Raw genomic sequence first — 15,953 nt, 5'->3', positions numbered from 1 at the left:
ATAATTCATTCTGCCTCCGTCCGAGTTACCTCGTGGACTATGCGATTTACCCTTGGACACTATTGGTTGCTGCTAGTCGCGAGTACGTTCTTCGTTTGCTGTTTATGGAAGACCGGATCGATCAGTCGTTGGAGTATGCGTGCAAAAGCTTTGATCCACTTCGATCTATCGATCCCGTCATCATCATCTTCGTCTTCGTTATCATGGACTACCCCGCGGCGTCCTCCCTTGGACAGGATCGACGCAAGATTGTCCGCTCGTCGGAAACATCGGAGCATCCTGTCTAGATACATGCTGCAGCTGTATCATCGACGTCCGGACGCCGATATCGTTCGCGCGATTCAGCCGGTGCATACTTCCGGGCCGCTCCGTGACGGCGGCAGAATTCTAGAGTTCGCGATTCCATCGGTCGACATCGACGAGACGCTGGAGGCGGCGGAATTGCTTGGAATAGCCGGTGCGATAATTCGGGTGCGATCTTTGAACGATTTGTCGGCGAAAAACGGAAGCAAGATCTTAAGATCGAGAAAGGACGACACCTGGCGCGCCTTTGACGTCACGTCCGCCGTCGCCGGTAGAAACAGCGATGATATTGTCCAACTTCATGTTCATGGCAGACTGACCTATCGTCCTTACGGCGACAGTCCGATCCTCCTATTGAATTACAGCAAGATCAGTGGAATCCAGCGCCGTCGTCGATCCGCGGAGGATCAACAGGAAGAGCAGGATCATTGGGACGAGGAGACGCCGCGTAAACGACGTCGGAACGGCTGTCGTCGACGTCCGATGTACGTGGATTTTGCCTTGATCGCCTACGATGAGTGGGTGGTCGCGCCACCCGGATACGAGGCTTATCAGTGCTCCGGCAAGTGTTATTTTCCGTTTGGCGATCATCTTAGTCCGACCAAGCACGCGATAGTGCAGACGTTGATACATGGCGCTCTTCAAGCTAGCGAGGATCTCGGCGGCAACAAATTCGTTGGCAGAGCTTGTTGCGTACCCACCAGATTGGCACCTACGAGTCTGCTCTATCTGGACGCCAGCGGTACTTTGACCTACGAATACGGCTACGAAGACATGGTCGTCTCTGAATGTGGTTGTCGCTAATAAATAGCATGATGAGGTTGCATGCGACGAAGGTACGTATTTTTTTCCTTTTTTATTAACAGCGAAACGCTTATGTTGTAGAAATGAGTGTACAAAATATAAAATATAAATACAGTTGAGCCTCGATATAATAGATCTCGAAGAGAATAAATGCCATATCTTCATTGTATGTAATGTTAAGAAAAATAAGAGAATGCGAAGTAAATAGGACAAATCAAAGAGATAAATTATATTTTAAAGTAATCACACATAAAACGAGATGATAAAATTATAATTATTTCTTCATGAAAATCACATCAAATAAAAAATAAATATTGCAGAAATTTGCAGAGATTCTATTTCCTCGTTCTAAAGTTATTATGGCAATATTAATTTCCTCCCTCTATTGATAAGAAAGCATTTTCAAGTAACTTCAATTAACTTAGAGCATTATATTGAGGTCCAAGTATAACGTTATCTATTGATCTATAATTTAAATGTCCATCGATTTCATATATATATCTATAAACGCTGCCATATTATCATACTCAAATTCTATCTTTGCACTATCCTTACACTATAGAGGTTCACAATGGTAAAAAAAGTTTTATATCGCACTCACCTAATATTAAAAAAAAGTTATTGAGCAATCTTTAGGATGCCGTTAACTGAACGCGAATTTCGTACACATTTCATTGTTCTTTTGGTTGAGCTTGTAAGACCTGCCGGGCGAATGAATCTTTGTTCGACGTGTTTTCCTTAGTCTGTGCCGGCTGCCAGGTATTCTCTCAATCTTATAGATCTGCTGCTTCACCGTGGTAATCGGCTGGCTGAGCCTCATGCACAACGATACCGGTCCAGAAAAGTCTACGTCGGTGGACAATTCGAGTTTGGGCTCCATCGCCATCGAGAATTCCGCCTTACTCTGCACGAAATTTGAGTGCACCCTGGTGCCGCCATGGATCATCACACCGGCATTCATTTCTACCAAGGACTGCGCGTTTCTCGACCACAGGCTTAGCTGGATCTGGCCGGCCAGGTCAAAGCTCACGGCGCCCTGAACGTCGATCTCAGCAACAAAACCGGATCCCAATGGCACGTACTCGTTGTGGTTATAAAGAGAAGCGAGAGCCTGGAAAGCAGGAGTCCTCTCAGACGCTGTGCCGGACCAGACGTGGCTCATCAACTCGCCTTGACCAGAAAAGAAGACGAACGGCCGCACACCAACGCCGAGAAAATCTATTTCCATACCGGCAGTAGCTACTTCATCGTCAGCTTCCACTCCATCGTCCTGGCTCGAGACGAAGCTGCCGAGACCACCCGCGAATAATCCTAGCGAGAACATCGCTTGCCGTTGTTTGTTAGTCTCCAGTACGACGTCTACAATACCGCGCTTAAGTAGACCGGAATTTACTTCTTGAATAGTCACTAAGGAGCCGTTGCTCTCGGGCGAACGTAAAAAGTTTCTCGTAAAAGCGGTAGAGAGGCCTCTCTGCGCTCGTACGTGATAATTGTTAACCATCGTATTACCGGTCGCATATATATTCTTTAGATATCTGGCGAATTGTTCGTTTTTCTCGGCGATTTGCTCCAGTCGTTGACTCAAATATTTACGGACTTCATAAACCGAATCGTTGCTGCTCAGATATTTGACGAGATCATGCAGGATTTCTTCGGAAGGCTCGTTCTCGAGGATGATATCTAATGCGAGCGTTCGCGCACTGCTATCCCTTCGTGGTCCTCCAATCTGGTAGAAGATTTTATGAGCCGCGGCCTTCAACTCATCAGTTACAGCTTCGCGAGGAAAAGCCGCTAAGGCTCGCCAAGCGGCAACGCTGATGGGTTTACTGTTGCTTAACGCGTGCGACAATAACGTGGGAATTGCCGCTGCAGACCTCAGGTTTCGCAGAGCCCGCAGAAACTTGAGCTTGCACTCTTCACCGCTGCAAGTATCCAGACCCAGTTCCAAACTAACCCTCGCCTTCTCTATCAGCGCGGGTGAGCCATAATGCCGCGCCATCGCACCCGCAGCAAGCGCATAGGTCTCGGATACCTTGTCATTCTGCATCGTCTCTTCGGAGCGTCTGAGAATGTCCTTGGTGACATCAGCATTGGGCGTTGGTGAGAGAGATAGAGCCCATAGATACCTCTCGGTCTCGTCGCCGATCTCGTCCTTCCGGAGAATCTTCATGGCCGCTTGATGAGCGGGCAACGTAGATGCGGAGCCAAGCACATCTAACAGTTGCATCTTTATCTGGCGATAACGCGGCGTTTTTAGGATCTTGTGCAGTTCCTCAGGTAAGGCATTTTTGACTAGAGGAAGAAGCTTGAGGAAGGCCGATGCGGATTTCGCTGTACCCAGCGCGGAAGAAGTAAGGGCCCCGCGATATTCCTCAATCGCCTGATCAATCTGCGATATATATTTATAATGAGATATATATTTAATAAGTATCTATGATAAAATATAAAACATTAAAGTATCAAAATATTTATTTAAAAACTAATACAGTATGATTTTTATAGTATGAAAGATAATTTTATAATAAATAGAGCGCTTTAAAATGGACCAGAATTTTCAAAACTTGTTAACTTGTCAAACAGGAAATGTATTATTTATATCTAAAATATATATTCAGAATATATGTCCAGAAATAAATATTTATAATTTTATAACATCTATTATTTTATTAGCAATTTTTGGCAATTGTTTCCTAGAAGCTACCTACTATCTAAAATTTTCTATAATTCTATCTATAATTTCGAAAATATAATTCGTCTTTTCTCCATTTATCCATTTATCTTTCTCTCTCTTCAATATTATTTTAACTATTTTCTTTTTATATTGATAAAAAGATTTGTATTGATAACTAAATATAATAAATATAAAATAAAATATAATAAATATATTATATAAAAAATATAATAAATATATTATAAATTGTTATTTTAAATAAGTATTGAAATAATTCAAATCTTTACTTATTTTATACTGTAATAATTTTGAAAATTGTGTACGATTACAACATTAAATTTTTATTATTAATTTTCCAAAACAAATAATTATAGAAATTTTTCATTTTTATTGTCGCTCTTGATGTTTGAAGTACTTTTAAAAAATATTTTCATGACACGTAAAGATAAAATATATATAATCTCTCTCTCTCTCTCTCTCTCTCTTTATCTTATCGCCCGATATCAATAAATATGGACGTTTGAAATGAAAGTTTTACCGTGGGACATCCGGTGTCAGGACACGTGACGGATTCCGATTGTAGCTCGATACTGATTTCTCTGTATCCGGGTTCGAGGATCATCACCGCATGCTTTGCGGAATCCGCTTGGATAACGCTCGCGCTGAGGATTTCCGGCGCCTGTTCCAATATTCTTTCAGATACGACGTTCGTGCCGATGTCCAGCTTGGACGTTAACGTCATCCTATGCGCCTCATGGTCGACCACGCGCTCCGGCAGCAGCGATTGCGTCAGCACGTACGTGGAATTGCGATAACTTTCGAGCCTGACGGCGAACAGCGGATTCGGGTGTCGCTTAGGCGGCGGTAATGTATCGTACGTACAAGCAGATTTTTGTTTCTCGATGATATTCTCTCCGACGGACACGTAGACCACATCGCAGATACCAGAAGCGTCACGTTGACGCACCTCATCGTCGAGCGTTCGGTACTGGAAGACGCTTGCTAGACCGCGTTTTAGGTTTGCGGACGATGCGTTTTCGGTCGAATCTATGTAAATAGCCTCGACATCGCCATATCGCCAAAGCACAAAGAAAGGCTTCTCGGCGACCTGCTCCACCCTGGACGAATGCTCCACGAAGCCCTCCGGCTCCGGAGCTCGACGAGATTTGATCCATAATTGCGGCGATAACAGCTGAAAGAATATTAAATATTCTGTAAATATATGTTATGTTTATCATATCAAAGTTTGAAATGGCGAAAAATCGAAAAGATCACAAAAGTTGAAATATGAAAGATGAAAATTGTTTATATCAAAATCTCTGCTTTTTTTAAACAACTTGAGAGTCGCTCTATGAATGAAATTAATATCATGTAAAATATTTTATTCTCCACTTATAAATAAATAAAATAATACATAATTATTTTAAATCAATATCACTTGTATGTAAATCGTAATATATTTTATTAATTTAGCGCAATAATTATTTTATAATAATCCATTCAATAATTTATTTGAATGTTTGTTTTCGTCTGTATATATAATAATGCCTAAAAACTTACCTTTAAAAAAAAAAGTAAAAAAGGCGCCATGTGTGTTACACAAAAAAGAGTATTATTTTTAATATTTCTTTTATTATTATTTAAATAAAAACATTTTAACTAAAAAAATTGTTATATAAAGTAGTTGTTTTAATTTCTTAGAAAAATAATGATATCAAAAAATTACGTCAACTAAATAAAACTTTGTTATAAAATTTATTTATTTTATTAATTCCAGTATTAAGAAAAATTATTTCATAAATTGCAATATAATTAAAGTACCACAGTATATAGCTAAATTTTCATGCGTGTATATTTGATAAGTATCACGCAAAAAAAAATTTGTAAGATTTTTTTCAATTTTTTCCTAATATTGAAACTACCCAACAACAAGTTATAAATAACTATAATTTAGTTATGAGTTTGATTCAAGACACATATTTTTCTTGCACGCAAAAAGTGTAGTTGGAAGAAATATTTTATCAATCTCACACGGGGGTTATCAATATCTAATAAGTCTCTGGCACAATCTTCTCGACTACCAAAAGGCTCAATATGCTTTTCACAGCACTGAAATCCTCTCAGTTGAAAATAGATATTGTATCCTTGGTATAAAAGTTTTTAAAGATTCCTTTTTTTGTTATACACTGCAGACTCTTACAATCTGTTCATTCTGAGGAATAATGGGTAAGACGGAAATATGGGACATGTGTGAAGCAAATGTGCAACTTCAGATAAGCTTCGTAACTTATGTAAAAGTTAGAAATCTACTCACGCATATATAACAAGTTGATGTTTATAAGAATTTATGAAAATATATATATATTCGGATAATCTGTATGTGTGTATATATATATGTAAATAAAATATAAATATAAATATATACTATTATATATATATATATATATATATATATATATATATATATATATATATATGGATTATCTGCATTATCTGAATTATCTGAGTTATTTAAATTTAAAAATATTAAAAGAATGAAAAAAAAAAAAAATTATTAAATCACGAAAACATTTGTTAACGTGTTTGATTATTAACACTGTACAATAAAATAAACTTGATATAAAAAAATATCGATTACTTGGCAAAGATTGAAAGATTATGATCCATAAAAGCTCCAAGAATTCGCACGCGATCATAAAATTTCAGTGAGAAATATACAGATATACAATAATGATGCCGGTGATATAAATATTCCATCGAGATATACATAATATTACATAATTTTACATAATTAAAGATAAAATAAGCAACAAAAAATTTCATACCTTGAATTTAAGTAGAAAGCTGTTGGGATCATTGGAATCCTGCCATACAGCGGTGATATCCAGTTCGCCGGTTAGCCGAAAGCCGACGTCACCTCCGGATTTCGGTGATCCGGCCTCTCTGAAGATCAGCGTGTTCGTTAATTTGTACTTGTGACCTCTTCCCGTTTCCCAGCCTCTGACAGCACCGGCTACGGCTGCAAGTATCACGCACAATTTCCAGCAGGTACTCGTCATCGCACAGATCGCGTGATTCGCACGGTAACTGATAGTAATGAGGTAGTCTGTGTATTTATGAATCGACCGCTTGACAACGTGACCGATCGCGAGTCGCGTTGCGCGTCGACTGACAAGAGTGACAAGCTGACGAGCGCACCAGAAGACAAGAATCGGCGCTCCTCTACCGAACAGATTCAGGAGAGAACGCACGCCGTACGCCATGCCGGATACGCATGTGCGTGTGCGTGTATAAGGACGCGGCCGCACGCAGAAGTGTGTGTCAGTTTGTGCGTCGTACCGAATACCGTTAATTCACGGGGAGTCCATGTTACACGATGGGCAAGAATGGGCGTTGCGTGATTCTTTTTTAATGTCTCCACAAAATCGACCGGTTAATGTTTCAAATAATACTCCCAATAATGTTTCAAATAATGTTTCAAATAAATTTCTATAATATTGCTTTGAATATTTTTTTTTCTTTTTTCGTTTTTTTTTTCTTTTTTTTTTAATTATGATTCTTCAAGAAACAATTACCTGGTGCCATCTGACAGTAAGAACCTGTAAAAAAAATTATTCTTTTTTATAAACGTATATATTGGTGAAAAATAAATTGATGTACAAGATAACTTCTCGTGAGAAAAAAAAAACAAAAATAGAAAACATAAAATAAATGTTTTTATCAAACATTTTTTGATTTTGCGTATAATTTCCAAGAAAAATAATTTTGTATATTAAAATAGAATTATTTCATTATCAAATATTCAAATATGTTACTATGTATATCATGATCTTAGAATTTTTTATATAAGATTATCGTTATGATTAATATAATATTTTATCGCGGTTAATTTTCGCTGTTCTCGTAATACGATAAGAAAATATCATCGCTAATATGCTTTCAGAAAAAACAGGCTCGATATAATTATACAGATAATTATATATGTAACAAATATAGATTATACACGCACGTGGCACAAATATTATAATATAATTAAAAAAATTTGTTTTATATATATCATTTTATTTATATATCATTTATTTTATGTTTTTACAAAGAGAGAAAAATACCTAATTATACTATAATTTACTGGAAAGACCAGCGCTTTTTCGCGTAATCAATGAGCCGTCATGATTCGGCCGGCTTGACGATGTATTTTTCAATGAATGACTTTCGGTCTGGGATAACGTGAGAGGGGAATCGGGGGACGCTACAAGGGGGACGATGAAGCCCGAATGCGATGTCGAGGGACTGGGGGGAAATCTTATATATAGGGAAGGGTGGGAGCAGACAGGATAAAGGAAAAAAAAAACAGAGGGGGGGGGAGGGGGCAACAACTTGACAGATAACTCACCGAGGAGCGTGAAAAGATAGACCAGGCAGACAGCGAGCATCCTGACTGGCGTGCCCCGAAGAAGACGACCGGCCATCCTTTCCTCGCTCCTACTGTCGTCCTGCACTGCGGCGTCGTTGTATCGCGAACGTTGATCGTGCCGTTCCACGTCCGCTCTCCTTCTCTCGTCCCTCTGCGGATAAACACGAATAATTAGACGGCATAGGCCTGCGTTATCGCGAGACTCAGGAATTCCCTTCCCTTCTCGCCCCCTAGCTCCCTACCATCGCGGGCCCATTCCTCTACCATCGGGGACTAGCAACATCCTTTGCCCGTCGTTCCCCCCTACTCGAGTAACGCCGATATAGAAGAAGAAACAAGTATTTTCCGATACTGCAAACTTGAACTCTGCTACGAGATATAAATCATAACAAGCGCGCGTGTGCGCAGTATGTGTAATATATGCGTCGCGATAGCTTGATGATAATACGCAATCGTCATGTAAAGAGCGAAAAATGCATAGATAGATACTAAGAAAAGAGTCACTGCGGAAGCCGGTCAATTTGTCCGATCCGGACTGATGAATGCTATACCGAGTGTACGCCAGATTCTTAGCATTTCTCTTACTTCATTTGAAATCGACTTTTTCTCAGTTGCGAGAAAAATCTTCAAATTTTTCAATTTTGCAGTTTGCAATTTCCTACATCTGTCACATGTATGTTGTGCATCAACATTAATTTTTGAGGAAAAAGATTTTAAGGCACTGTCCTTTTTAAATTGTCTATAATATAAGATTATCTATAGATTATCTATAATTGACAGAAGAAAGAAAATTCACTTACTTTTAAATACACAAATGTGAATATTAATATAAGTTCAAAATATCCTAGGTTCTGTTTTCGAGAGTACTCTTGTTCACCGTTTGGCAAAATCTCATTTGTTTGTCAACGAATATAAATGGCGCAATCAGAGTCGTAAAACAAATTAAATGTGTTGTTAATTAGCTGATGTCAACACGACGGAACTCAAACAATTGGTATTTGAAAATTAAATTTTCAAATTATTAAGCACGTCGATAACTGGCTTTTGTAATCTCAAAATAATATTTTGTTAAAGTATATAGCTTCCAGGCAAGCTAGAAATCGACGAGTAATTCGAGCAAATTCGTGGCTCGTGAGCACGGAACCATTGGATGAAATAGCACGCACAAGAACGAGATACATAATGCACGTCATGAATTTACGAAACGAACTGTCGTGAGACCGAAAGCGACCACAATGGCAGAACGGAATCCGGATTGTCCCGTCCGTTCGGAGCGAACAATCACGAACGTCCCTAGAAGCAGTTCTTATCAATCAGCAGTGGCCCCTGAACTTCAAATGACCCCGTCATGACATCATCATTCAGTCGATCTATCAATTTCGATACCCGTCCTTTCGTTGATTTACTTACGATGAGATAAAGCCGATGAGACATCAGTTCACACGTTGTTGATTAACTTGCAATTATGCAAAACGACCTTTGAAGGCAAAGCACGATATAAGTTAAACGGATAAGCGCAAATTTTATGCATATGAAATTCAACTGTTTAATTTTAAATTTGTGTTAATAAACTTTTTATGAATTTTTCATATAATAATAATATGGACATAGTATAAAAATTAATGTAAAAATAAATTATGTGAGAATGGTTCATTAATTTCCTATTTTTATTATATTTAACATATTTAATCATTAACTAAATTAATTTAATTAACATACATATTTTGATGTTTTTTTTTTAACAATTGGATATTAATAATTATTTACGTTCCATGCATGCACCAGATTTTTACGAATTTTTGACTTGTACATTTAAAGCATTATAAAAGCGTTTAAGCGTTTACATCGATATACAGAGTGTCCAGTTTAGAGAGTATTCCTGGAGATGGCACATCAATGTATTTCTTACAGAAATATCTTATTTTGATAACAAAGCGTTTTTTAAATATTTTTACATATAATTTTTACCTACAAATCAATTTAAATTTACAAAATTTTGTAAAAAAATAAAACTCTATTTCAAAATAAAAAATTGAATTGATTTAAATGCAGATATAGAAAGTGACGCTAACTGTTGTTAGAATTGCGAGCTACTCTATCAAATCGATAAAATAACATTTGTCGGCAACGAGAACTAACTCATGTGACAATCGTACACTTTCGAATTAATTATTTTATAAAAAAGTTTAAAATATCAGCAGTTTTTAATCAACAGAATTTCATCATTATCAAATCTTATTTATTAGCGTTGATTAAAATTTAAAAATAAAGTGTAGTTTTAATTACAATTTCTTTACTTAACTGATTTGCTAATAATTCATTTCTCTTCCAGAATTCATTATATATGTAATAAATAAATGCTTTTATTAATCATTGCATAGAAAGAAGCCCATTTGTTATTTCAACCTTACATAAGTTTCATTAAACATTAAAAATTATCATATAAAACTATTTTTGATAACTTTTGATTGGAATAATAACTTGAAATAGAAATTGTTGAAGTATCTGATAGAGAGAACATGTTAATAATTTGTAAAATTACCACTGTATGCAAACCTTATTATTTAAAATCTATGATGGTGTAAAATGATATCTTGTGAATTGCTTCGCAAGCGATTTGTGTTTAATAATTGTTTCACAAGTTGATGATATTATCGGAAATTTATTTCGGTTATACATTGCAATTTCATAAACAATTTTCCGAATTCCATATATATGGCATTATTCCATTTATCATTACATGTTATATTATAATACATATATAAATAAACAAGTTACTCAAATTAATTAGCTATTCAAATATACATAAACGAGCCAATATCGATAGCACCGGATAATCGGCGCTTTTCATTTCCTACAACAAGCAAAGTCTTCGTAAAAATTTCAAAAAAAAGAAACGACAAAAAAGAAAGGAAAAACATGATGAAATTTCGTACAATGTTTGTGCATTTATAAAAGATATTTTAGAAGAAACAGTCATTATTTTGGGATAATAATAATATTGCGATAGTACGACAGTGTAAATAAAGTTTTGAATTTTTGTGCGACAAGCGCGAGAAAAAGCTTTTTAAAAATTATTTACAACATTATTAATTATTGATTGTATGTATGTATAATAATTTATAACAAAACGTATAATTTAATCTAATCGAATGCAGAATTGTTTTTTTCTTAGAACATGTATCGTAGTGTAATGCCGCTTATTTTGCCTCACAAATCTTTTTACATTCTGCGAATCATATAATAAAAGTAAAGATAAAATTCTCCAAAATTTTTCTTGTATACGTATTAGTTAAAAAAATATTATAACATTATATATTTATTTTATATTCACAGAATACCAAAAAGTCCTTCTCTAAAGAGCATTGTTCTCGCGATTTTATTTTAACGCCAAGACTGACATGTGCAAAGGCTACGAAAAACGAGAATTGTTCGATTTAAATTACAATATTAACGATACCATCATTTCTCGCGAATAAATATCGAATTCTCCCCTTCTGAAACGGCACAAACCTGCGGAAGTAACCGTTGCGGAAACGAACGAACCAACGAACGGGCGAATGAGCGAGAGCGCGCGAGCGCGCTAAATAATCATAACTCAGAGAGACATTTGTAACGCCAGCCTCTCGCTCGTATTTATCGCTGTTGTTGGACGGTTTGTTGCAGCAATAACGGTAATGGGCCTCCAGTCTCTCGTGCACCCTTCCCGCATCTCCACTACTGCCCCGACCCGTCTTCTCTCTCTCTCTCTCTCTCTCCCTCTCTCGCCTCACCGGCCACCCCTTGCCGAGCGATTTATCCTCGGGTAATTAGCAGGGGTAATAATTAATGCGGCCGCGCATTGTGCTAATTATCAGCGAGAGAACCTTTTAAGAAATGAAAGAACATTCGAAATAAAACAGGGAGGACGGCAGAGGAAAGGCGGGAGGGTGAATACCGGGTCGGTACCGGTGAAGAAGACCGAGTGGGGGTGGAAGAAAACGAACTGAAAAGAAAGGAGGGAAAAACGAGGAGCGAGCTTTTCGCGAAACCTCTGCCCACATTTCTGTAGGGTACAACTCGTATGTCGTTTTGATTGTTATCTCTGTTAAGAATCTGAAATTGGAAGATTATTCGACACGTATGTTTGAAAGATTTGTTATTTAAGATTTTTAATTTTTCTACAAATGCCTGCTGATAGAAATATTCTACTTAAAATTAATCTAAAAATATATATGTAAATTCTTATTTCAATTTCTTTTTTTATATATACGTTACAAAATAATTCTCTCGATATTCTCTAGTTCCACAAAAATATATCTATTATATTTATAATGCATCTAAGAAACTGTAAAAATGATTTTGATTTGTATTTTCAAGTGTAATAATCGTTATGGAATTTTTTCTTAATTATGACTTAAATTTAAACCATTTATTATCGATTTAATTACAAAGAAAGCAAGAAAACTTTTCTCGCATAAGAAATGCAATCAAGTTCTTTTTCTATATGATTAACTTTCTAGATTAAATTAATTTTCTATATTAAACTATTCATCTTGTTTGTGATGTTTGAAAGAATAATTCAGATGTTCTTAAGCTGCAGTATATCTGCGATTGAAAGGACGGAGGTACAATTCTGGACACCCTTCTGTGAACGCGTTTCGGCGGGTTCGCGCACTTGCGAGGCGGATAGGAGCGCGAGGACTCACGACAGCCAGCGGAGTCGAGCAGCTATCCATCAGGGTGCTTTTGTCGCCCTAATGAGAGCTTGAATTATTCAACTTGAAGGCCTTTCTCCCTCCCCTCTTGCCAGTCCACCCCACACGTCGGTTCCCTTCTTCCGCGCCGAGGCGCTCGCCCATCTACGACTCTCGTATGGGCCCGCTCACATTCGCGACACTTGAAGAGTCGTTCATTCCTATATATATACATGCGGCCATTAATGCGCCTCTCCTTCCGGTTAGCGACGAACTCGCGAAAATGATGAAAGACTACGGCTGCAAAGAATCGGTAAGTCTAAAAAAAAAAGGAATTAAACAATATATTTCATATGTTACGTATGTAAGTATAGTAATAATAATTAGCATACTATCCATTTAATTATCGTAATTATATATAACATGTATATACCGCAGGATTGAAAATAATTTTATCGTATATATATATATCTGTATATAAATTGTGACACTTGTTATACATATAGATGCTCGTTGTTGTAATAACGAATTTTTCGTGTGTGAAAGATGACGGCTTTAATTATAATTAACATATGCATGAATTTTCGCGCAAAATCTATCGGAATATTTTTAATTCTCTCAAACATAATGTTACCGATATAGAGGTGGTATAAAATTCATATGCATAACTTTTACGCAGATCTCACTCCTTCATTCCATTTAAATTTATCCGTTATACGCTGAAATGTACACATATCGTTTTTAATGGCGAATATTTCGTACGTTTGTATTGACGGTGGCAAAACATTAAACGCAATCAAATGAAAATGTGATATCAAACTAATGTGATGGAATTTCTCTGTGAAGTGCATTAATGAGCGTTAATAATCGCATAAATGTTGTCAAGATATTACATTTTTGTCTAAGCGATCAAGGTACTTGATGGACAACGATTAAAATTATGTATATATATATATATATATATATATATATATATATATATATATATATATATATTGTCGAATGCATTTTCCGGCTTTTAATAATTTTAAAGATTTTATAAATATTTTTTTACGATACTATTTTTTTAAAAAACATAAAATAAATCATAAAGTTACATATATCGGCATTTTGTTAATTCTTTTTGATTTAAAATTTCTCTTTTTTAAATACAAATACCGGCAATAATGTTAATAATATAACTAGACGCGCAATCGTGCGAATCAGAACGTGGCCGAGGCTGAAATTCCGGGCAGCAACGAGCAACTCCCATCTAAGATACTTTCGCCGGCTGAGAGCGCTGTCGACCAATTTCTTAAGAATTTTACAGCCCCGGCTAAACTTTCGTGATTAACTACTTCCGAGTTGTTTTCAAAAGTGGAGCGTATATTACACCCGCTTGAACACTCCCGGCAAGTCATTTTAGTCTCGGCGAAATGTCTAAATACGAGCTTTTACCGGTGCCGCGCGACGGCCGACCTTCTTTCGGGTTGCCTTCATTCGCGCGCCCGCATTCACCGGGCCTACCTCTATATGCAAAGCTCATTTTCCCCGAGATAATTGTACTGTGACATCGTCCTTTTTTACGCGACAAGAAGCAGTTTCAGGACAAAAATGAGCGGCGGCAACGGCGGCTGTTGTTCGGCTCCTTTACACGTTGACAGCGTACGTTACTGCCGCGGTGTTCGCTGGAAACTTTTCAAGTCGATAAAGCTTCCGCCAACTAATCATCTTCGAGATTTTCTTACATGTATATACTGTAACCAGATGAGAAAATAGTGTCGGCATTTTTAGTCGGGCCCAAAAGAAAAGAGACCTTTCTCCGTTCTTTGTTCGTTATGTTGCTTAAGAAAAATAGCGGTTTCTTTTTAATTAAATTTAAAAAAAAGTGTGTAGATAACTCTTTTGTTTGAATATGATTTAAGATTTAATATATTATAAAGATATGCAATTATTTCTTGTATGACCCATTAATGAATATAAAGCTAATTATCTTCTCTTTTGATACAATTTCAGAGATTAATTTTATACGTGAGTTTATATTTTAGAAATATCACGGGTGCTATCTCGTTTATACATTTACTATTACATGTAAGAGCTTCCGCGAAATTTTTTATCGCCAGAGAAAATATATGCGCGCGTATACATAAAAAGATTTTACATTATCTATATACAAAAAGCTTTAATATACGTAAAATTAATTCTTTATAATGTTATCGAAAAATTTGTCACTAAAAAAATTTAAATCATAAGTCGCGCATGGATACATCTTATCCAATTGTCTTCTCTAATTGCGTAAGTACGTGAACAGTTTGCAATATCGTAAATAGAGTTCCCAATCATCTCTCGAATAATATGAAAGATTGTCCCGTTTGAGGATCGCGACGGGAAATAGCGAAACGCAAAATGCGTGTATAATCGAAGAGCGAGACGAAACCGGCGTAACCAACGAAACGCCACGGCTAAGGAGACGTTGGCGCTTGCGGAAAAGGGCCAGGAGGACGAGGAGTCGCGGATCGGAGGGGGACCACCACTCGTAGGGATGTGGGGAACGATGGTGAGGAGAAGAAGAGGGGGAACGGAAAGAGAGGCGGCCGGGCCGCCGCGCTACATCCGCGAAGCTATTATAACCGCTCGAGCGAATCTCTATTAAAACGTGTTTACACTGGCTTAGGGGTTGACTCAGGCCGCGCGCATCTCCCCTTGCGCCCCTTATCCACTGCCCCCTCCCGCGCCGATCCTTGGTCTCAGCCAACTCGGAGCTTCGTGATGCCACCCTATACACACACGCACACATACACACACGCTCACCGGGGAGTACTGTGTGTACGAAGTAATGCCTATCTAATTGTCGCGTGTATGAATAGTGAATCCCGGAGCACTCGAGGCTATGAGCCAGATCCGAGCTAACACAAGGGAGGAACCATATGAGCTAATCTATATTATGATAGCCCGACCTCCGGGGTTGTGCTAGTTCGCCCCCTCCGTCTCTCGTTGCCACTGCCACTCTACACGACACACGGCCGTACACTGATCGTTGATAGTTACTGGTGGTAAGGTACCCTTACAAAAGCAGCGCAATATATGCAGTCGTTTAACCTTTTAG

General features: G+C 37.4%; 2 protein-coding genes across 5 annotated transcripts; one reads left to right on the top strand and one right to left on the bottom strand.

Annotated features, from left to right (window-relative positions):
• The first annotated feature begins 39 nt into the window (after positions 1-39).
• LOC126858459 (bone morphogenetic protein 2-like) lies at positions 40-2,035 on the top strand. The gene is made up of 2 exons (XM_050608805.1): positions 40-1,139; positions 1,887-2,035. The coding sequence occupies exon 1, from the start codon at positions 40-42 to the stop codon at positions 1,105-1,107; it is 1,068 nt and encodes a 355-aa protein (XP_050464762.1). The 3' UTR covers positions 1,108-1,139; positions 1,887-2,035.
• Positions 1,146-9,439, bottom strand: LOC126858424 (microsomal triacylglycerol transfer protein). 4 transcript variants are annotated; one of them, XM_050608737.1, is made up of 6 exons: positions 8,993-9,439; positions 8,172-8,343; positions 7,354-7,377; positions 6,604-6,797; positions 4,317-4,970; positions 1,146-3,496 (listed from the first exon to the last, which is right to left on the bottom strand). In XM_050608737.1, the coding sequence occupies exons 2-6, from the start codon at positions 8,245-8,247 to the stop codon at positions 1,751-1,753; spliced, it is 2,694 nt and encodes an 897-aa protein (XP_050464694.1). In that variant the 5' UTR covers positions 8,248-8,343; positions 8,993-9,439; the 3' UTR covers positions 1,146-1,750. The 4 variants fall into 4 exon arrangements, with proteins under 4 accessions (XP_050464694.1, XP_050464691.1, XP_050464692.1 ...); XM_050608734.1 differs by lacking the exon at positions 8,993-9,439 and adding an exon at positions 8,435-8,704; XM_050608735.1 differs by lacking the exons at positions 7,354-7,377; positions 8,993-9,439 and adding an exon at positions 8,435-8,708.
• Between the last annotated feature and the right edge of the window lie 6,514 nt (positions 9,440-15,953).

The sequence above is a fragment of the Cataglyphis hispanica genome, chromosome 25, assembly GCF_021464435.1.
Source record: "Cataglyphis hispanica isolate Lineage 1 chromosome 25, ULB_Chis1_1.0, whole genome shotgun sequence".
In the NCBI taxonomy this organism is placed as follows: Eukaryota; Metazoa; Arthropoda; class Insecta; order Hymenoptera; family Formicidae; genus Cataglyphis; species Cataglyphis hispanica.
The sequence above is the reverse complement of the archived record's forward strand: the minus strand, read 5'-3'. Positions and strand labels throughout refer to the sequence as shown.